The 24052-nt window shown below is 43.0% G+C and overlaps 1 protein-coding gene across 5 annotated transcripts in view; it reads right to left on the bottom strand.

Moving 5' to 3' along the window:
* The window catches only part of CSMD1 (CUB and Sushi multiple domains 1), a 2004702-nt gene that overhangs the window by 160560 nt on the left and 1820090 nt on the right, over positions 1–24052 (bottom strand). For all 5 annotated transcript variants that reach the window (XM_053900776.1, XM_053900775.1, XM_053900774.1 and 2 more), the window contains 2 exons: positions 15279–15488; positions 5351–5539 (listed from right to left, as the gene is read on the bottom strand). In XM_053900776.1, coding sequence (XP_053756751.1) covers positions 5351–5539; positions 15279–15488 — 399 coding nt within the window. The remainder of the gene's footprint in view (positions 1–5350; positions 5540–15278; positions 15489–24052) is intronic.

Raw genomic sequence — 24052 nt, forward strand, 5'->3', positions numbered from 1 at the left:
CAACCACAGCAGCGCTTATGTTAATGAGATGACTTGGAAAGCACCAAAGGAAGGGGTCTGGAGAACTTCCCGATGCGTGAACACTTGGGGTGCTGGGAAGATGGCTCAGCTGGAGAGGACAGAACCCTCTGCTCATCTCCCAACACACAATCAAGGACCGTGTTCTTTTTCATCCCCACCCACGACCTGCTCTCATTGATCCCCATAGCCCCCTGCGTCTCTTCAATCTGGCTCTTGCCCAGTCACGTCCTGTGTAATAAATCTGGAGTCGCGGAAGTACGTTTTCCTGAGGTCTGTGGGTTGCTCTAGCAAATCAGTCCCATAGGAGGAGGGAGTCATGGGGACTTCTGGACAGGTGATAACCCGGACATGCGACTGGTATCCAAAGTGGGGGGCAGGGCAGGGGCCGCCCCGCGGGGCCAGGGAATTTCCCTGGGGAGACAGTCAGAACTGGGTTCCAACGGAGGCTCTCCAGCAGTGTCACAGCATGACTTGTTGTAGGAAAAAGGCACAGACGGTGGCCAGGAGTGCCAGAGTGAATGTCGAGTGTCACACAGTATGCACACACAAATCAACAACAGGTTGTGAGAAAGGGCTGCCGTGTGAAGTATGGTTAATGAGAGCTCTCCAGTTATCTCTGGATGTATTTCTCCAGAGAAAACTATGTACATAAAGAGCATTAAGGTATCTTCTTTCATCACCTCCTAGAGCTAGCATTAGCTACCCTGACCAGGATGGAGGTGACGACTTCTCTGAACGCCTCATTCAATGTGAAATGTAGTCAGTGCCTATCTGTGCCTACGTAGCCTTCACCCCACCCTCACTTCCTACCCGCCTCCGCTGTAATTTGAGAACGTGAAGCTGTGAGGTGGCTCGGACAACAAGGGATGGGTGTGTCTCGCCAAGTCAAGCTCCCGCGCAGCCAGAAGATACTGGAAGATGAGCTGGTGGCCATGGTGGACATCGGCACGGGGAGGTGGAGAAACACCGACCCTTCGTGTTACCTGAGGCCACACTTGGAAAAATCAAGGGGCACTGAGACATCTCTTTATTACGCTTCTTCCCCACAACACATGTACCAAGTGACTTTCTCTGAACTGAGATGGATAGAAAGAGCTTATTAAGTTGTTTCAACCAGAAATTAAAATTTAAAAACCCTAAATATCCACTAGGACAGTTATAGATAATTTATGGATGGTTTTCTCTAGGATTATGTCCAGATTTCTGCCTAATGAGAGCATGAAGAAAAAGCTTAAGGTACCAAACAACCAATACCTACATTTGGCATGAATATTTATGAATTTTAAACTCTTGACTATTAATGTACCCAGGAACGGAATGCCTAATCTCACAGAATGTGTGCGGCGCCGTAGGTATTTCTGACCTATTTTGTTTTTCTTCACTTTGGTTTCCTTATGATGGTTTTGAGATAGACACGCTGCGCTCTATCTTAGGAACCGTTTGATAATGGGAGTATTTAAAATAATATTTATGAATACAAGTTAGTTGTATTCTTTAGAATGTCATTCTTATTCTAAACTATTAGGAGAGATTATTTTCTGTATTTATCAATCAACTTGATAAACCTTAATTTTCAAAACTATGTACATAATAACATATTCTTTGGCTACGTGGATTCCACATGTCAGTTAGGGTTCTGCAGTTGAATAGGGTTCTGCTCACAAAATCATTCAATCTAAATGTAGTCACTAATACACTAATTGCAACACATTATTATCCTAAAAATTATCTCTGTCCAGATAGTTCCCCATCAACATCCTACTGCACTTTAAGGTGAGGAATATCCTGACGGCGCTTAACTTTAAATATACGTTTTAAATTATTTTTTTTAAGTTTATTTATTTATTTTGAGAAACAGAGACAGCATACAGGGTAGGAGCAGAGAGAGAGGAGAGGGAGAGAATCCCAGGCAGGCTCTGCACTGTCAGCACAGAGCCCAATGTGGGGCTCGAAAATTGAGATCATGACCTGAGCTGAAATCGAGTCGGGTGCTTAACCGACCGGGCCACCCAGGCACCACGACAGTGCTTAACTCTAAAAATGATCTTAAAATTATATCTATGTAAGTATTTAGGTAAGAGAAGATTAATTAGGTAAACAAAATATCTAAAAATTTTAAACTGTATTTGTAAGTAGAGATGCATATTTGATTATCAAATTAATTTAGTAAATTAATAAACAAGTTTTTTAAGCCATATTTTAACAATTATAATCCATTTTTTAACTGGGACTTCTGTATGATTATGTTACTGGCAAAAATAACATCTTGAATTTCTCAAGTCACTTTGAGACCTTTTTTTTTCTTTTTTAATAGGTATCATACTTTTATCGTACTTTATCTAACATTTAGAATTCTTGAGCCATAATTGTCTGAATTACTCAGTTTTTACTAAAGTTGCCAGAGGTTGTTCACAGTATCTCTGTTCTACCCCGAGAGTCTCCTGAAGTGGACGGGCTGGATCTTAGAAGATGGTTTTCCAGTGTATTTGTCCTATACACCAAGAAGAAGCCTGAACTGAAAAAGCACACTGGAAAACCCAAATGCACTTCAGGCTGAGTATGCTGGGCAATCGGACCTTGCCGGTGTCCTTTGTGGGCTTAACCATAGCCTACGGGGACCCCGACAGACCTCTTAACAGCCCACCGTGTTTAGCAAACACTCTTTTTTTCTTATATCTCTTTTTGTAAATACAACCTTTCACACGTAAAAATACCTTTTGTTATAAAATAATATCCTCCGTTTGTTTTGTGTTTTTTTGGAAGTTAATCCAATATGGAGAGGATATTAAACACATGTTGGACGCTGCTTAGAAAATGTAATTTATGATATAATTTTATGTGAATCTTATGTTTTATTTTGTCTTATTCTGTGACATTATAGATATGAAGAGAGACACGACGGTAAAGATGCTCGTGCAGTAAAGCATTTGACCTTGCCTGTGGAGAGGTCTAGCCCTCTGTCTGGGAGGGGGTTTACCGCACACCCGATAGGAGCGGCTTTGCTTCATGGGGGGTCGGAGCGTCTACTCAATAGTTCCAGGAGGGGGCGACCCATGCCGGAAGTACCAGCCACGTGACCGAAGGTGGGGCCTTTGCCTCACGGGATGTCAGCTGGTCTGGAAGCTGACACCAACCACCGGGCAATCCAGCCATCAGCCCTGCCCGGATGAAAATCTCTGGGCACCAACACCCAGGTGAGCTCCTCAAGACACTGTCACCAGTCAGCTCTGAGACGGGTGCATCCTCCCGTACTCTATGCATCTTTTCCCATGATTTTAATGTGTCCTTTCCTTGTTTTAACCCACAACCAGAGTATGTAATAGCTGTATTATTATACAATAGATAATATTATATATAATAGAGTATATAATATAATAAAGTTCTGTGAGTCCTTTCAGTGAATTTTCCAACCTCAGGGTGGCTTGGGGACAAATCTCCTATTTTCAGGTGCTGTCGGGAGCCCGGGGCAGACTTGGATGTCTGGAGGACTTCCGCATCAGTGTGGCCAGCTCTGGGTAGTGTGACGTATCATGTTGTCATTATAAGAGGTGGCGTCCCCTTTAAGCTACGTCACAATGTATTTTGTTATTTTCACGCTGACAAAATAATTCTAAGCCAGCATTTATTTCTATATTTGAAAACTTCCCTTGAAAAAGTGATGAAGCCTAATTAACGATTTAGTTCTACTTTTTAATATCAAGCCAACAAGTCTCTCGTGCATAGATGAATTCAAAGGATTCAGGGGAAAATTCCAATTAAGAAAAGGGTTTAATCATGACAATCCCAAGTATTCTATACATATAAAAAATGTGAGTTTTTAAATGGAGAATAGTAAAAAAAAAAAAAGGTTTTTAGAGTTTTTTTTAGGTTTATTTATTCATTTCGAGAGACAGAGAGCAAGTGAGTGAGCTGGTGAGCCTGCACAGGTTGGGGAGGGGCAGAGGGAGAGAGAGAACCCCAAGCGGGCTCCAGGCTGTCCGCACAGAGCCTGAGGTGGGTTCCATCTCACGAGCCATGAGACATGACCTGAGCCAAATCCAGATTCAGACGCTTATGCGACTGAGCCCCCCGGGAGTCCCTTAAATGTTTTAATAAAAAGCACCAGATATGCTACTGCTAGACTTAGTTTTATAAAAAAATTTTTAAATGCTGTTCTATATGTTATTAAATTTGCATCAGACTAAGGATCTTTTAAAATACAGCTGAAGTTTCTTTTCATAGTTTTTTAAACAATAACGTAGAATAGAAAAATACAGGTGAAAAATCTAATTTAAGAAGTCCACTGGTGGTGGTTTTTTTTTTTTTTTTTTTCCGGTTTATTTTTGTTTGTTTGTTTTTACTTTTTCAGTAGAAACAGAAACCCAGCGAGTTGCGGTTCCCTTTTGCCCCCTGGGATATAAATGTTTAGCATTTCAAATGACCACAGAGTTGGTAATTTCGTTATTTTTTTCACTCAAAGGGACTGTATTTATAATGTTAGAATACTAGACTTTCAGTAAATTTTGTTTCATATGCTTTCTTCATGAAAAACATGCTTGATCTATTAACTTCAACTTGATATTACAAAAATTTTGAAATCATCAAAAAAAAAAAAAAATCAGGCTGCCATACAGAAGCTTTAAAGAAGTGATTTCTGCTCTGACCAGGGCTATTTGATGAATCCAGACTTCCCTCCATCACCACTGACGGTCAAGCTGATTCCCAGCCCTCCAGAGAAACCCTGATCATCATGTACTATTGAGCTGCGACTTTCCTACGACTGTTTCTCCAGGATGTCTCTGCTTTCATTATTCTCTCTACCTCTGATGCCCTATCTCTGAGTAGGAAAATAGTACGTATGCTCCAATGCCCACTAAAAAACAAAACCCATTTCCCAAAATACAAAAGCAATAAATGATAACTGTGAAAGTTAAACAATAAAAAACATCTAGGGTAAAATGAACGAGCATTCTTTCTTCCACTAATCCCGTAATTTGGTGGAACCGTCGTAATTCTAAATACCACTACCATCATAAAGATGTCCCTGATCACTTCCCAAGCAAATGCCATCCTTCTTCATGCAATTCTTATGTCTGGTTTCACATTATAAATGTGTGTTTATTATTTTGTTTCCTTTATAACAACCATTGAAGGCAAGGCCTATTTGTTCATCTTTTTAACTTACTGGCATGATATTCCTGAGATACTAGGTAGAAAGAGTTTACCATAATAGATCGCTAATAAATATTTGTTGAATAGGTGAACAGATTCTCTAAAACATCCATTTAATCATTTAATGCACTATTATATACATGGAAAATTACATCATTGCCAAGAACGGTTAACCTACCGTCACATCTTGGAAAAGGATAATTCCAGTCTCGGTCGATCCCGTGCTGACAGGTGAGGACTGGGTGGCCGATTAAAATGTACCCAGGGTAGCACTCAAAGGATATGGACTGTCCCACACTATAGTCCGAGTTGATCATGTAACCATTCTGAAAAGGAGGTGGGTCCGGGCAGTTCTGTAACTCATAGGCTGAAACGGACAGAATCAAGCTCATGTAAGAAGTTAGGTTAGTATGGAATTGACAGTCCTGGGATCATGGGCAGTTTATTAAGATGGATGTTTCCAGCAAGTTTTGAAAAATATCTTTTCTAAGTTGCCACTTACCATCTAAGTAAAACAATTAGTAGCAGTAACGGAATTAAAACAACTTGCAATTAATAAACACTTGATTGTGTGCTTTAGAAGTAGTAAAGCACAAACCAAATATAAATTTGACAGCATTTACCTTGGGGGAAAAAAAGTATATGAAATGAATTGACTTTTTTAAAAAGGTAAAATAAATGATAATAAAAATTGCCTGTAAAGAATGTCAGGTGAATGTGGACTTAATTTCCCTTTAATTTAGAAGCGAATTATACTAGCACTCCATTCTAAGGGTTAATAACTAGGAAATATGGAGTTATTATGTTTTGATTTGTTCACTAATTGTCTGTTACAAATAAAATTTAAAATCAACTTCATTTTCTTATTTTTTTAAAAAAAGAGCCCATAGAAAAATTGTACCAGCAACCAATATCTGTACAATGTTTTTTTCTAAAATCTAGTTTATGTAGTAAATAATACATATTTATATTTTGCATGTAATAAGGATACTGTGCAGTTGATACGGTGTCTTTGCAAGTTCCAATGTTGTGAGATAAATTTAGAAATTTTAACAGCATGGTTAAACCCTCACTGTAGTTAGCAGATTAAAAATCCCTTAATTTCACAATTTCACTTCATTTCACATTTTACTTGGCTTTCCTTATTTTTATATTTGCAATTGGATGTCTCTGGACAAGAGTCAGATAAGCAGCTAATGACTGACGGCAGGCAAGAAGCAGAAATCAGAAGGGGTACCAGGGCAAAGGCCTCTAAGCCTCTTGGAGTCATTTATGGTGCTGGCTCCTCTGGGGGCTGATACCAGGAAGAACCTGGAGGTAGACAAAGGCCCCCCCCGCCCCTGAAAAAATGGGGCCTTCGTGAATCTCCAGCAGCTGCAGACTTCCCCTCTGGTGTCCACTGTGCAAGCACAGGACGAGGGCTGTCTCCTCAACAAGATCAGAGTGGACATCACAGACGTGGTTTATGCAACGAGGCTTTATCAACTGTGATGTGCTAATAATACATTTATTCCATTTTATTTGTAATGCGCTTCATTATTATAGGGAGTTGCACCTATCATGCATTGAGAATAAGAGGAAAAAGCTTGCTGGAGTATTTTTAACTCAATGCCATCTTTTGACACATAGGCTTAATAACTCAGTATGGAGATATAACTTATTTATACAAAGTCAAACAGTTTAGCAATTATATAATGAGTTTCTGGGACTCCTTTTTGGTGAAGCTAAATTATAACATGAAATTCCTGAGACAATAGAAGGGAAAATCACCTATTTAAGGATTTATTCCAGATCAATAAGCATCATAAGCACAATTATTATTAACAAAATGCAAAGCTCTAGCCCTCATTTGCCAAAGAAAAAGTGCTTGGAACTCACAATTTTGGCATTTGCAATCCAGCATAAAGACAATAGCTGCACGTTCTACAGAGGTGTTTTCCAAATTTTTTTTCTGCATCTCATAAGTAAAATATCTTACTGTTGAAATATCCTGCCTAGTACCAGACTTCAAGGGGAAATAAATCTATAACTGTTCCAAAGAAAAGAGCATTCAAACCTGAGTGAAAGGAAAACATGTCTGGAAGGAAAGTACGTCAAGCATCAGAGTGGCAAGTCTCTCATTTTTACTTGCTTTTGGAATGTTACCACATCCTATTTGAAAACCAGAAGCTTGGAAAACTGTGCTGGTGAGAATAAGGACAGGGAACGTCAGACCAGAAAGCCAAGACCAATCGGCACGTCTTTTTCTCTTTGAACTACACGTGCATGAACACACAGGTGCACACGCTGTGCACACATGGATGCACACGCACACACATACAATGCACACAAACACCACACACGTATGCACACACACCCACACCCACACCCGTACATGTTTATGCACATACATACACACGCACACACACAGAAATACCACACATGTATGCACACACACACTCACACATCCGTACATGTTTGCACACACATACACATGCACACACACGCACACACTCACACATCCATACACGTTTATGCACACATACACACGCACACACACATATGCACGCACACACCTGTACATGTTTACACCATCATATGCACAAACACACACTGTCTATTTCTTCATTTCCTTACTGTGCTCCTTCCTGGGCCAGCGTGACAAATCCACAGCCAGTCACCCACCTCCCCCAAGGGCCACCTCACCCTGAAAGCCATAAAAACAGCCTTTTCCTGAAAGCCAGGGCCAAATGGCCTAGCAAATACCCACAGTGCTTGCAATGTTGTTATTTGAGCTTAAATTTACTTTATCAGAAGCAGGTTCACAAAAAGAACGGAGAATCCCATACTGGGCTCCAACTGTCAACCAATTTCCTTCTTTATAATACTCTTAGAATGAAATCAGCAGTTCGTTCTCATGCTTGTTTTGCTCGAAGCATAATAAACTCTGCTGGAGAAATGGGTCCTCTAATGTATCACATACAACTGCTAATAAAACCTTTATATATACATACATATATATGTATATAAATATACATCAAAACTGGATGGCGGTTTCCACGTGAGCAGAATCAAGACGGCGTTCAACAGAGCACCGTCGTCAGTGAAAGATTCTAGCCATGGTTTGGCAGACCCCTTGGGGTACCAATGAAAGCAGGGGGAACCGCAGATGGGTGCTCTCACAGAAAGTCCTTTTTTAAAAGTTTTTTTAAAGCTTATTTATTTATTTGAAAGAGAGAGTGTGTAAGCGGGAAAGGGGCAGAGAGAGAGGGAGACAGACTCTGCATTGTCAGTGAAGAGCCTGATGCAGGGCTTGAACTCACGAACTGTGAGATCATGACCTGAGTGGAAACCAAGAGCCGGACGCTCAACCAACCGAGCCACCTAGGTGCCCCAGTGCATAGAGATTCCTAATGAACTGTCACGGGAAACAGCATGTACCACATGTAAATTCACACGGGTCTCCTCACGGCCTTGCCACAGGGAGGGTCACTCTAATTTGCATCAGCGTCCGTGTGAATGTGACTTTGAACCCTCCCTCAAGAGCTTGGTTTCCCGCTCCTTGGAAAAATGAAGGGGGTTCCAGGAGCCACAGAGCCACATGCAGCAGTCCAGAGAATTCCCGAAGTGCACACACAAGGATGCTCCCTGTGTCCCAGGGAGCCATTATGATGGCTCCAATGGCACATCTGTCTTCTTTTGTAACAAGGATATGACCCTGTTTCTCACTCCTCAGTGAGACTGAACGTTCTTTATTGGTTATCTGAACTCCCCATACCCATCAGTGAAGCCAACCTACATCGTCCCCGAGGTGACAGCCAATCCCATGCTCTGGGGGCAGCCCAAAGCCTTGGCTGGGGGATGGCTGACCAAGTCGCTTGCTCCCAATTGTGGTTACAATCGTGTCTTGTGCTTTGAGCAACCGCGGGTGGGTGCTCGGCAGACTTTCTGCGTGAAGACCTTTACACTGTGGAAAAACTCTTATTTTATTTTAGCTTTTTAAATGTTCACTTATTTATGTTAAGGGAGGGAGAGGGGGGATGGGGAGGGACAGAGAGAGGGAGACAGAATTCCAAGCAGGCTCTACCTAGTCTCTATAGTGTAGCCCATGAACTACCACTGGAGGCACTTTCTCCATCTTGACCAGGTTGCCCTTGAGTGGATGGGAATTGACACAACTATAAGTTGTCCGCTGTTTTAAGCATTTTGATGTGTCTAAGGAGCCTCCTGCAGAGAACTCGATTCACTCACTCAGACGGGTGGAAAGGACAGAGTAGACCCGACCTTGCTCTTGTTAGCTCAAGGTGCCTCAGAGTATCACGGTCAAAGGAAAAAGAACAACTCAGTTGTAGAAACACATCAATTTCATGCAGACAAGTATGTTCGTGTCCGTAAGGAATGGGCAGTGGGTTTATACAACCAGCTACAAGCTACCCTTCCCGGGCTCACTGCACAGGAAGGTGGTTTGATTGCTTCTCCTCCTACAGGGGAAGGATCACTATCTACTATCGACAGACTAAAGCCTATTTTCTCATAGATTCAATTCACTTAAATTCAAGAGTTTTATGAATGAATAAATGGAGAAGCAGATTAAACATATCTTTAAAAAAGAAAAAAGATGCTTGAGGCACCTGGGTGGCTCAGTCGGTTCAGCGTCTGACTTCGGCTCAGGTCATGATCTCACAGTTTGAGTTCAAGCCCTGTGTTGGGCTCTCCGCTGATGGCTCAGAGCGTAGAGCCTGCTTTAGATTCTGTGTCTCCCTCTCTCTCTGGCCCTCCCCTGCTCGCACTCTGTCTCTGTCTCTCGCTCTCTCTCAAAAATAAACATAAAACATTTTTAAAATACAAAAATAAAGGTGCTTAGTACATATAGCAAAAGGAAAAAGCAAAAGAGTGCAACTTCGAAAAAAAAGAAGACATTTTTACTTCCTATGCCTAAGGTACTTAAAGTTACCTTTAAACTTTTTGGCACTACACTATTCTATTATAATGTAAGAATGAACAAGAGAGAGAGAGGAGAATATTTAACTTCTCCAAATGTTAACTTACAAAAACCAAAAACAGAAGAGACAGAGTCGCTAAAATTCTTAATGGCCCCAATTTCATAAACATTATGAAAATCTAGACACCAATAAGCCCATACCAATATTATAAGAGTAAGGGAATCCTTTGTTGGGCTCAAGGAAAAGAACTATTACACCTATCACTCTCAAGCAATAGGGCATCAAGTGTTTAAATTATAGGTGTTTAATGGGACAGCCAGTGGGGTCACGTAGTCATATTTGTGATATCCAACAGATTTTCCAGTATCTAATGAACTGATAAATATCTTCAGGCTTCCATCAGTTTTTCAGTTTTTGGCTTAGAAATAGGGTACATGAACTCAATTTTATTCAACACGACTCTCCACCTTCCATTTTCCAAGTTCTGTAGAAGTCATGTAACTTCCAGACAGCGACATCCACTAGTAACATTTTTAACCTTTCTAGAGCCATAAAGAAACGACGAGGTTTAAGAATAGGGGCACAACCAGGCATCGTTGAGAATGACAAGACATGCCTGCATGATTTATGCAGCTTCTTATGAGTTATTAATTACGAGCTTAACTTCTATATCTCAAGTCCGACCTAGGAATTTTGATGTGACATTCGAATCAGAATTGTGTCATTTTGCCAATTTATACATTTTACAAAATGACAAACACCGATAATCTAATTAAGTACCATCCATCCCTGTCAGATATGATGACCTTCAAGAAACTGGGGCACCTCAAATTCACGTTCTCATTCTTTTTATTTATTTTTGTAGCTCTCAATTATAGCCAACTCACTGCCTGCAATAAAAAATATATTGTTTAAGAATTGCTTATTTATTTATTTTCAGCATGGATACTTAAAAACAGAGTCAGACGTCACGTAAATAAAACATGTGCTCGGCTCAGCCAACCAGATGTGTGGCCTAGATGAGGCTTCACGAAATCAAATGTTTAAAGGCCGCACAGACAACATCAATGTTCAAAGCTCACAGGGGATAAGGGAAATTTTTGAAGTCAATGGTTTTCTACTCTGAAAGGGGCCATCACTATGACACTTCAGGGGACTGTCCCTACATGTGAACACTGACCAAATGTTTACAGATTCTGACACTGTGAGATAAAAAAGGAAAGTGGATCTATGGGTATCTCACAAACTATATGAAATCTAATCTAAATACTGACAATTAAAAATTGTAGTATTTTGTTAGCCAACTGCAGCAACTTTATGAGCTACTGTCTAAATAATTCTTATTTAGACTTTGTGTATGTGTGTGTTTGTGTGTTCATTTTAGAGCATTCTTTTTGGATTTCAGTAATTGACAGCTTTAGAATTATGTGGACATGGCCTTAATAACCCTATCTGGAAAATATCAAGAGAGATAAAACAAGAAATATTTTTCGAACTGTGGAGGTTAGAGTTAAGTAAGATAAAATACAGTTCCAGAACTTCCATATAAATCATGGGAATTTGTACTTGAGTTTTGCAGGCCAAGAAGGAGAGAGAAGTTAAATTTTGAATACAGTATTAAGAATACTCCAAGTGGGGAAGACTTTTCAAAAGTCCTCGGGATCAAGTGAGATAAATCACTTAATTGGCAGCTCATGGTTTGAGATGTGTAATTATGTATATTTTTCTTATTGACTCATACATTAAAGTCATGCCAATTGAACAATGGAGGTCACCATGTAATAGCCAAGTCTAAAATGACAATCATGGGGTGCCTGAGTGGCTCAGTCTGTTAAGTGGCTGACTCTCGATTTCAGCTCTGGTCATGATCTCACAGTTCGTGAGTTTGAGCCCTGCGTTGGGCTCTGTGCTGACACTGTGGAGTTTGCTTGGGATTCTCTCTCTCCCTCTCTCTCTCTCTGCCCCTCTTCTACACGTTTGCACTCCCTCCCTCTTGCTCCCTCCCCCTTGACCAAAATAAGTAAATAAACTCCAAAAAAAGTAAACAAGGGATGCCTTGGGGGCTCAGTCAGTTAAGTGACTGATTTCGGCTCAGGTCATGATCTCACATTTAGTGGGTTCCAGCTCCGCGTGAGGCTCTGTGCTGACAGCTCAGAGCCTGGAGCCTGTTTCGGATTCTGTGTCTCCCTCTCTCTGCCCCTCCCTGTTTACGCTCTCTCTCTCTCTCTCTCTCTCTCAGAAATAAATAAACATTAAGAAATTTTTAAAAATAAATAAAATGATGATCATGAATGAAATGTTCATACTTTAATAAAATGTACTTCAATAGAATTAGGTAAAGGGTGTACACCAGATATACAAAAATATGAAAGAGAAGCACTGAATTCATGGCAACTATGATTCAAGTTTCAAGTTCAGCGTACAAACAGGTGAAGAGGACAGGACGCAACAGAGAGAGGTGTGTTGAGGTGAAAGCCACATCTCCCTTAGACACCTGCCAAGCCTTCCAGCAGGAAGGTGACGGAACCCCCAACACACGCACACGCACACGTGCCAGGAGATGCCTTTCTTCCAAGACCTTCCCCTCCCCTGCCACTTACAGAAGAGTCAGGAACACCCGTGTTTGCCTGTGGCTGCACAATACACGAATTCTCCAGATTCTCATCTCGTCTCATCATGTCTCCCAGATGGTGAGCTTCACCGCCTGTTCCCACCGAGGAGCCGGAACAAAACACTGGTCTCTGCTCCTACCAGGTCGTACTGGGCCCCCGAGCCCCAGCCAGCAGACGGCGCTCCGCGGGCAGCCTGCTCTCAGGGTAGGACCTTTCCTGACTCACCACCCACCACGGTCTCTCCTGCTCACCCGCTTCCCAGACCCAGGCCCCCGTAGCCTTGCCGCTCCTCCCTGTAGAGGAAAACCCCTCTTCCCACCCCTCCAGACCTGCGCTGATCTTACGGTCAGAGTCCTGTTCTTTCTGCTGCAGGAGACCTTTTCTCCAGGGGCACTAAATAATCCTTTTGGCTAGAGGGTCACTTTACCGAGGCTGAAGTCGTTCTGCATTTCATTCTAGATACGGGGGCTGTTGATGCCTTAGCGTCAGAAGTGGGAAGAACGAACGTGGTAGGACTTTGAAGGGTCTGACAGTTTTCAGGGACAAAGAGGAGGGGAGGGCGGTGAGGACAAGATGCGTGGCGGCATCTGGTGGGACTGCGCGATGTTGCCTAACTGGGAGCTGGGGCAAGAGTCATGACGCACGGGGTCACGTCCCCAGGAAAGCGGGCACGGGGGCGCGAGTACGCCAGTTCTGCAGCTGGAGCGGGTAGCTCAAATGCGCACCGTGTCCTCAGAGGGATGGGAAAGGCTGGAAGAAGAACCTACCCGGAGAAGAAACCGTGTGGTCGGTTTTGCACACAGGGCTCACGGGCCAGCCCGATGCCCAGGGGATGTGTGGCAGTGGGACAGACACCCGGCCCCGGGACTCGCAGGACTGGAATCGGGGACAGGAGCAGCCAGGCCGTCCAGCACTCACACCACACAGGCTTCGAATGTGTTGAGGACGCTGGGGGAAAGGGGGTGATGAGCAGCTGGGGCTCGGCCAGCCCTGCATGCGCGGCTGTCCAGCAGAAGAGAACGACCGAGGCCCGGAGATGTAAGAAGCAGTAGGGGGGTGGGGGGGCAGCGGAATCGCCAAGAGACTGTGTGGGCCCTCAGGGAGGGGGCAGGGTCCCGGGCCAGAGGCGGGAACACCACCGAACGCTACCACAGAACACGGGCCACGGCGCGTGGCGGGGGGTATAGCAGCACGGAAGGCCGCTGGAATGAAAGAACACCTGGACACGATGCTGTGTCAGAGTCTGGATGAGAATGGGAAGGAGAAGGTGGGGAAAGTCTTAGAAACTGGGACAGGTGGTGCAGACAGCGCTTCAATGTCTCCTAGAAAGTGGGAGCCGAAGGAAGACAGGACTCGAAGGGACACTGACAATTACATATAAACAGAAGCACCAGGTGGCTGGGTCGGTCAAGCTTCTGACTCTTGGCTTCTGCCCAGGTCCCAATCTCACAGTTCATGAGTCTGAGCCCCAAGTGGGCCTCTGAGCTGACGGCTTGGGATTCTCTCTCTCCCTCTCTCAGCCCCTCCCCTTTTCTCTCTCAATAAATAAATACACTTAAAAATACATGTCTAAAGAGACGTGGTGTGTGTGTGTGTGTGTGTGCATGCAAGCGACACTTTCTTGAGGGGGATGGGGTACAGCGGGAAGCAGTGAAGGACACCATCTGCATCAAGAACATTCTGGCCACGTCTCCTGCCACATTCCTCCCTGCCCCAGCCTTTATTTCCCTCCTACTGGGGTTCTGTATCTTAAGAGACCCCAGATTTGGAAATCTAAGTGTAGATTTTATATTTAAGTAACAACTTGAGTACCAATGTCTGAAACTTCAACATAAAATGCGTCATCTTTGAGTAAAACAGTAAAACCCTTAATTTCAAAGGCAGTCGATGAAATTAAAGAAAGCAAGTGATTTAATTAAGATTTTTAAAAACGAAAAGCCCGTGTGTTGACATTTCCAGCTTCATAGGATTTAACGATAACCAAGAAATGCCAGCTAAATCATCTGGTATGAAATGAAAACTCTGAACTTTTTCTCTTGTCAAAAATGGTTGGATGAGGCTTGATTCAAACGTCTCTTCAAGTCTCGCGTTCAGAGAGTTTAAAAACGAAGGTGGTTCACTGCATTTTCTTCCTGGTGTAACTGGAAGTGACTCGACTGATACCTTCAGCCATTATTTTCGAGCTCTGACAACAGCCAGTGCAGGAGACACGCCTCCAGCCCCGCTGCCGCAGTGACCGGATTCGCCCGCACGTCCGGAGGGGACGCGAAGCCCCGGCAGCCAGAGGACCGTGACAGATGGGGAGGTGTGCGTGATGCGGGGCCAGCTGCTCAGGAGTGTGATGTGGGCCGCAGCAGGGCGTGACTGGCGGCGACACGTGAGGACAGTGCGGTGTGCCCCCATCCCCGTCCAGGCCTCTGCTCACGTCTACGCTGTGTGAGCAGCCCTGGGTCCGTTACCAGTCGGGGAACCAGTGGTTCCAGCTCTGCACATTTGTAACCCATCGGGGAGGATGCTCTTTCCATTCAGTTTAAGTGAAAGAGATAAATCTGGGTTTTTGCTGATTCCTTACCTTGGTAAGTGAGTTTAAACCCTTGCCGGTTCTGGGAATGGTCGCTGTAAAAGTGGATGAGCGTTTCATGTGTCGTACTGAGCAGGGAGGAAGGGGGTTCTGTGCCACTGAACTGCCCGATCATGGGGCTGCCGTGGTGGGGTCCGTTCTGAATTTCAAGGTAGTCGTGATTAGCTTCGGTAGAAAAATTCAGAAATTGAATATGTGCACCTGTGAAAAAATAGGCAAAATTAGTGAGAGTTAACATCAAAATGCATAAGGGCAACGTGTGTCAAAAGTGATTAAAATGGCATCAGTGTCCCCACGCACGATCCTCCGGGAGGCAGAACAAGGCAGTCACAGTGGCAGAGCACACATTTTGGGCAACAACGCTCGGTTCAATGTCACCTGTGCCACCTACTGGCTGTATGACCTTTGTTCACGTAATTAATGTCTCTCAGTCCGCATCTTTGTCAAATACAATTACTAGCATTACATCGCAGAAATATACAGGCATGATGCTTGGAGTATGACTGGTACTCACAAGGACGGCAATGATTTCGTCTGGCAATGAATTGTATGTATGTTGGATCATCCATAAGCTAATTTGCAACTTCATCAAGAAAGATGCTGAAATGGGTCTAAAAAAAGTGCAACAGCCTTTCAAAGTGGCTTTCAAATGGATGGTCATATCATGACACAAGAGACTGGCTAGTTTAGCAGGTGATTATTTCAGTTGCATTATGCACACAAAGCCAGTGACTGATTTTTGCAAAAAACCCAATCTAAAACCCCACCGTGACTTCCACACTTCAATCTCATACCCTGGCACGGTTCACACACCAAAAGATTGTCCAAGTGACCACTGTCACTGGGATCCTATTGGTCTATGTACCAGATAAGAGGTCGATGATAATTTAGAAGAAAATAAAAATCAGAATGATTTGGACTGATTCGCTATGACTTTGTGCCATTTTTGAAAATCTAGTTGACTCCGATGCTGATACATTTTAAGCCACTTAAATAGTTTCTATAGAACTCCAAAGGCATCTGTGTTCACATAAATCCATGTAATTCATTTAGGTGTGTAAAGCCTACACTGAGAATTCCAATAGCCATTACAGATTATTCTCCCAACACGTCAGAAAAGCTTTACTTTGTGTTATGGCTCATCTGCTCTTGATAGAGAAGAGCTTTATTTTTGCTTGTCATCTCCTATAGTGACCCATGTTTTCTAGGTTTGGAAAAGTAAAGATAATACTTTCATGGGTGGCTTCACTTAGTGTTAAGTGCCGAGAAAATTTCAAGCAAACATATCTACTCGGGTATTGATGGGAAATACAGTTATCGAAAGCAGAATTCAGTGAAAAAAAGCATGAGAGAAGTTCAAGCCAAGTAGGAGAGAGAGATATAGGCACTCAGTAAATATAGTCTTCCAAGAAACACAGTGTCATCTACCACAGAGAAAACCGTGAGGAGGCACAGAACGTCACAGCCCCCTCTGTTTGGACGGAAGTGTGAGGCCAATTATCAAGCTGAAGCTGCACGTTACCAAGCGACATTTTTCTCACAGTTACCCAGCGAAGTCCTTACTGGTATCATCATAACGTGACTCAGAGATGTTAGGTGTTATGTCCAGTGCAGCACAGGACAAGCAGAGTTAGATTTACACCCACGTCTCAGGAAAGAGCTCGCTTTCCTGGTTTAGAAAACGTGCTGTAGAAGAATGAACAATCTCAGAAAGCTGGAGATACTCCAGTTCTCACTGGGCAAGATTGGATTAAATTTGTTCAACCTTGACTGCCAGAGGAAGGAAGGAAAGAATAGAATGTGGGAAACTTCAGAAGTGCCCAGCTGGCTTCATCAGGAGAGGTGACTCTCGGATCTGAGTCATGAGTTCAAGCCCCACATTGGGTGTAGAGATTACTGGAAAAAAAAACTTAAAAAAAATATAGGATACTTCAGAAAGGGGCAGAGGAAGCAAAAGGCAGGAGAAAAATCCTGTCTAAGGGGAAAGAGCTTTAACCCGTCAACCAAGTGTTAGGACCATTTTAGAACAAGTAATGAAATCCAGGTGTCAGAGTCTGAATCTATAAACTAGCAGCACACGAGCCACCAGGGAAGGATGATCCCAGTCTGTCTTTGGCTTGTCTATCCCTAGGTCACGTCCATACGGGAGTACAGAGCAATGCCATCAATGTAAAGCATTTTTGTAAATAGTTCAAAATGTCGAATATTTCTCTTTGTTGAAGAACCATCAATGAAGTGTTAATTTTTTTTCTAAATGTTAGCAAATATGCTGGTTCAAAGAAATTTAGCAGCATGAAAAGAAAAGAGGGATCGAGAGAGATGGAAACAGAGAAGACGGACGGACAGAAGGAGAGAAGGAAGGAAGAAAAGAGAGATGGAGAGAGGGAAGGACTAGGGGCTCCCTTAGTCCCTTAATTCCCAACTATTCCCTCAACATTATTGTGGCAGCTGAGCTCCTGGCCACTTAGCGAGGTACACATCAGTACTGGATTTAGTCCCTCACCCAGTGTTGAGTTAGAAACACAGTCTTCTTTTGCATCATGGCCCATGGATCTGACCAAAAAGGGTTTTGATACTAATAATAAAACTGTTCTAACGGAGCCTTTTTCTGAGTGCACATGTGCCAAAGTCGGGGCCACTGACTGCTGTGGTCTGCAAAGGCTTATGAACACCCAACACATTGGTCACCATGAAGATGAATGCAAACAACTGCTGAATCGCTGACATTTTATTTATGTCCCAAGGTATGTACAACATGGGAAACTAGGGCAAGACTAGACACTTGCAGAACGCACTCGCGGTTTGGGTATCAAATCAAACAGCAGGGACACGGCTTAAAATACGCTCGTTTCAGATGTTCATATGCAGACTTCAGATGCATTTATCCAGAGATACGTTTTGAAATTCATAGAATGACACAGTCAAGGAAGAAATGAAAGCCAGCAAGCAGATCAAGGGGGAACAAAAGTTAAAGATGGCCAATACCTCCAAGTGAAGGCAACAGTAGAGGTGGCCTTTTACGGACTTGGAATCAAACTTGAAATGGAACAGAATTATGGCAATTATGGTCTTATGAAAAAATTAGCATTTTAATCAGGATAAAGTATCCAGCCACATATCAAACCTCTTAACACACATCAGGAGATGGAACAGAACAGAGCCCAGTTCTAATCTGGTTTAAAACAGAATTACTTAGCTATCTAATTTTCAGTGACTTGTGTCCGATTTGACATCATAAAGCCAAAATGAAGGGATTGAAATAAGCATAGCCTAGCTATCCTTTCATTATCTCATGAAATGCTGACAAAAATGTGTTATTACAACAAGAAAAATCAATCTGAATGTCCATTTGGTGGAATTTACGGAGCACCTTATTGTTGTGCTCTGAGTATCGTCCACACTGAAAATTAAGTGTCAGGAAAAGTCACCTGCACAAAGAACGTTTGACTTTGGATTTGACAAAACTTTAAAAAGTAATGTGACCCTGACTTCTGAGTGAAACCTTCATTTTTTTTTTTTTTTTTTGGATGATAGACCTTGTGAATATTAAGTGCTCTATTTACTATCTTCTGTGCATAATAAATGCACGGCAAGAGTGACTCTTCTGAAGTATCCTTTATAGCCTGCCTACATACGCCTCTAGATGGTCAAAGACACGGTCATTTTGGACAGCATGGCCTGCAAAGTTGGTGCAGTGGTTTTTAAACAGAAAAGGCAGAGACAAAGGAAAAAAAAATCACGGTTGTATTTTTGTTGACTGTGCCTTTAGAAAATTTCAAGAAAGCAGAGACAGAAATTCTGTGTCGATGGGGCTTGTGCCAAAGCAACCCAAAATATCAACCGAAATCCGTGACGAGGAAAGAAAACAGGGTAAAAATCATTAGGGCATTTGGTTTTGTGACTAAAAGTGGCTAACGGCCAAATAATGCCCTGCTCCATATCCAGCATCTGCATTAATCAGAGCAGCCCCATGAGATGATGTTTTATTATGTTTATTTTAAAGATAAGGAAATGAGGTTCAACAACACTGTTGGTAACTTGGGCACATTCACAACCCCAGTGACTGATGGAACCAAGCTTTCTAGTCAACCCAACTCGGAGCCCCCAGACGTGAGCACTCGCCATACTTCCTGCCCACCCACCCCTCCGCGCAAAGTCCCTCCAGCACTTGGAGAGAAGAGCTGTGTTCTCTCCCTGAGACTGGATGCAGGAGACGGTCGTCACCGGGACAAATAACAGCAACGTGAGACAAAGGTGGTTTTCACATGTTGCCGAAGCAACTAATCATTTTGCCTGTTTAATGAAACTATCGATTGATCCACAGGCATTGGAAAGAAATGACAGAATCAAAAGAATTATTTGACTAAGCTGGCAGCTGCTTAACTAATGGATCGGATAATCCCTCTCAGCTGGTCCTGGGCAATCCAGTGGTAGGGAATGATTCAAAGCACCCCAGTAAAATCCTCCTTGAACGAAATTCATCAAGAAAGGCAACGATACCACGTTCTGCCTCTGTGGACTATCCCTGTGGCTGCAGGAACCGGGTTCATCTGTGTTTACCGGCAGCACAGCCACAAATGCCCCAAGCAACCCACCACCAGAACTGAAAATCGAGACCACAGGAATGTACACGCAGATATTTGAGATCGCGTTTAAAGAAATGAGAGAACTAACTTTAAAAGTATGGAAATAGAACTTATTTTAAAGAAAAGTCTGTAATAACGGTAGCAATTCCCTTTTTTTTTTTTTTTTGTAATTCATGTTAAAGTTTTGGTTTATCATACGGTTTCATACGAAATAATATTCTATCTCTACTCCACTGTGTCAAAACCTCTGGATTTCTACACTTTTGGGTAAAGCAATTTCTACTGAAAATAAAATGTATAAGAATCTTATGAAAAAAACATTTGTGCATTTCTCATCTTATTTCAGTTACAAGTGGCCTTCCCTAAGTTGAAGAAATGCTTCCCAAAACCTGTGACTCCCTCATCCGAAATACCGGAAGTGTTAGATAAAAACCCTGCTGAGTACTCTTCCTGGTGTGGCCAGCGGGGCTGAGACAGGGCATCAAGGGGCAAGCTGCAGGAAGTTCACTGTCACAACGTGACTCCCACCGGGGATTCTCACGCGCAGCAAAATTTCAGAACCCCTGGGCTTAGCAATCATTCTCCTTGGCATTTAATGTTCCAAGTTTAAGTACACATTCACAATAAATCTGACCGTATCGTTGGGTCTTATGCAAGCAAGTTTCCTACGGTGCCCTCTTCTAGATGAACTTCCCAGTGACCCTACAACCTCTGTTGTTTAGACTGGTTTCCCAAACCTCAGACAGAGAAAGGGCTAGGAGTAGACCACCCCCCTGCCCCCGATGCACACGCAGAGCCAGTCCCTGAGGCAGGAGATCTGGGACAGGAGCAGGCATGAGCAGTGACAGCAACACGCCCAGTGCATGTTCATTCGGAAGAGCTGGTAAGTCTACCGCACTTGATGTAAATTACCCATCACGTTGTCCTTCCAAGGAGGAAATATCGCTTATTATGATCTTCCAACTTGGTTGCCAAGATCATCTTAACAGCAGAAGTTTTCCAGGTGAAACATCTATTGTGTCATCCATAGAAACATGTCATCCCAATCTCCCTCCTTGTCCCACTGGGAAAATAGTAGCTGTGTCCTGGGTGGTAATTACAGGAGATGTTCCAGAACGATCCTAAGATTTTGGTGTTGATAGGACACAATGTGGGAGATTAAGGGGGAGAAATGAAGGGCGCTTCGTGGTTTAGTCGGTTAAGCATCTGACTCTTGACTTTGACTTGGGTCATGATCTCATGGTTTGTGGGACTGAGCCCCGATTCTGCTGACAGTATGGAGGCTGCTTGGGATTCTCTCTCTCCCTCTCTCTCTGACCCTCCTCCACATGTGTGCTCTCTCTCTCTCTCTAAAATAGATAAATCAACATTTAAAAAAAGGGAGAGATGATCATGAAGGGATAGGATGGTCATCTTTGCTATGTTCCTCTCTGTTTTTTTAAATAAGAAACTTCCAGAGTGTTTAACACAAAATCACACTTTCCTGAGTTTCAGACCCAAACTTGCTATCTCAAAATTTCCAAGCTAGTGTTCTGATGTCTGCCTATGACTTGGGAGATCCTGGGAGGAATTATTGCTAAGGTAAGAATGAGGGAAAGAAAAGTTCCAGGGAAGGGTCATGCTGTAGATACAGACAGGGGATGAAACAGAAGAATCCACTCTGGAATAAACGGAGTAAAGGGAAAGAAGAAAGTGATCAATTTGAATTTGAATGGAGTCCGTGACACCTTCAGATGCCCCAGATGAAAATATGTCACACGCAGCTGAAAACGTGGATCTCAAATGCGTGCTTTTGACCACAGGAGAGGAGGTGTTTTGAGCCATGTTATTACAAGGGAGAACCGGCAGAGATAAAAGACCAGAAAGAGATAAAATTAACTTACTTAAGAGTTTCGAAACTCTCCCATGGAGTTGAAAGCGAGGCTGTAAAGTTTTCTCAACATCAGCAAAAAGCGCTGTCATTTTGTAAGCCTCAGAAGGCATTTCTAGCAGGGATGGAAAAATCCCTGTCGGGGGACCTACCACCACTTAGACGCCTTTCCTCTAAATTTGTAACTTCGTTTTTAGAAGGATATTTATAGATTTTAAAATGTATCTCCGGCAAACCCGGCGCATTACATTTAATCTGTAATTTACAGTTGATTCTTGAACAACACAGTTTGAACTGTGTGGGTCCACTTCTGTGCAGCTTTTTTACAGTACAGGACCCTAAGTGTGGTCTCTCTTCCTTAAGATTTTCTCAATGATATTTTCTTTTCTCTAGCTCACCTTATGGTAAGAATATAGTATATACTACAAAATATAACGTACACCATACGTACTCATGTCATCGATAGGCTTCTGGTCAATGGTAACGTTACTATTAACTAAGTTTTTGTGGAATCAGGTCATAGTGGATTTTCAACTATGCAGGGTCAGCGCCCCTGACCTCCAGGTTATTCAAGAGTCAACTGTATCCTGGGGCATAATTACATCATTCTAAAAATCTAGGGCTAATGATATTATCTTGTATGTATTTAGGATTTGAGCCACAAGGTTTCTTTTTGCCTTTCCTTCAAGATACTTTCAAACCGCAGAATTACGCAGTACCAAATATTTAAAAACTTAATTTATTTTAATTATAACATATCACAAATCTTTTTTCCCATTTTGGTCTTTCTTCAAATAAATATTTTCTTTGGGCTCATAGATCATGATCACAAAGTCAGACAACTTGACTGATTTTTCCCCCTGAATTATTGTATCTTTCATGCTGGTTTACGCATGAACAACATTAAGGAAAAATGCCAAACAATAACCTTTTCAATCACAGAATGGTCAAATTGGGAAAATAAGTTAATACAATATTTATACCCCTTCCGGAATAATGTATTTCTAATGAGATTTGAAAGCAAAGTGGGAAATACTTGGAATAATAATAATAAAAAAAAAACAAACAGCTGACTTCTTCATTGGCTGCTGTTGCCGTTTCTGACCCGCCAAGCCCGGTGCTAAACTCCTCCTGGGTTGTTTTAGCAAGTCCTCACCCGAACCCTCTGCGGCTCTGTTGGTTTTTCCCATGAGACAGGCACACCTCCCATCTTGGTAGACCGTGCGACACCCGACTCAGACTGCGGGGGCCCGCGTTTCTCTGAATCTCTGCGTTTAACCGGTGTGGTCATTTGCCTGATGAGCCCGTGACCCCGAAGGGCCTGAGGACCCTGCTGGAATGGCCTGGGTCAGGTGTATGTTTGATCCCACCTCCACCGCCTGACTCAAAGATTGTACGAACCCTGTCTTCAGACCCCTATGCTAGGAAAACAGGCCAGCCTTTTGAGAGTAACTGAGCTAATACTGGTTAAGCACCTGGCAGATGTATTTCCCTATGTTCAGAGAGTTTATGGTCTAAGAAACAAAGCCAAACCAAAAACCTGGAAGAAACAGCCTCTGTAACCTTTGGCGGTCTCTCCCCTTCCTTGTCCCATTTGACCTCTGCTGGCCCCTTAGGGACCTCAGCGGACAGGAAGCTCCCATGAGTTCTCCCCAGGGGGAGCGCCTTTCCACGCTGCCCTCCCTCCCTGGTGGAACACTCGGGGTCGGTCCCCAGCGTGACTGTGCTCGCACACCCGACCGATGCCCACCGGGCCCTCCTGCCTGGGGTTCCTCCTGGCTCCTCTCTGCTGAACAGGGGGACCCTTCCTTGTTCCGTGTTCTACATCACTGCTGCTGCATCCATCCAGCACACAGGTTTTTCAGCCAAAGCTTTGAAAACCTAATAAAAAACCATGATCTAGGGCAGCGACGTCCACTTGGGCTTAAGTTCATTCATCATCCAACTAACATTTCACATAGATGTCCTCAATCACTATGCACGAGGACATTCAGTAAGGACCTGACCTGGTACACCCATCAGTGTGTGCTCTGGAGAAAAATCACAGGTGGGGAAAACCCAAATTAATGAACTCAACCATGAAGGAAATCATGGCGCAGACAAGGAAAGGCATGGCGGGGAATCAAAATTTCACAAAGACCGTGCGTTTCTGGAAAAGGCCATAATGAGATTTTACTGTACATAACAATTAATGTCATGAATTATTTAAGGTGGCTATCCTGAAAGTTCATAACTAAATCTTATAAAAAGCCATTTTCATAAACCGAAATCAATGCAATACATAATTACAAAAACTTATGGAACAGTAA

The sequence above is a fragment of the Panthera pardus genome, unplaced genomic scaffold (genome assembly GCF_024362965.1).
Source record: "Panthera pardus isolate Hobbes unplaced genomic scaffold, ASM2436296v1 HiC_scaffold_13, whole genome shotgun sequence".
In the NCBI taxonomy this organism is placed as follows: Eukaryota; Metazoa; Chordata; class Mammalia; order Carnivora; family Felidae; genus Panthera; species Panthera pardus.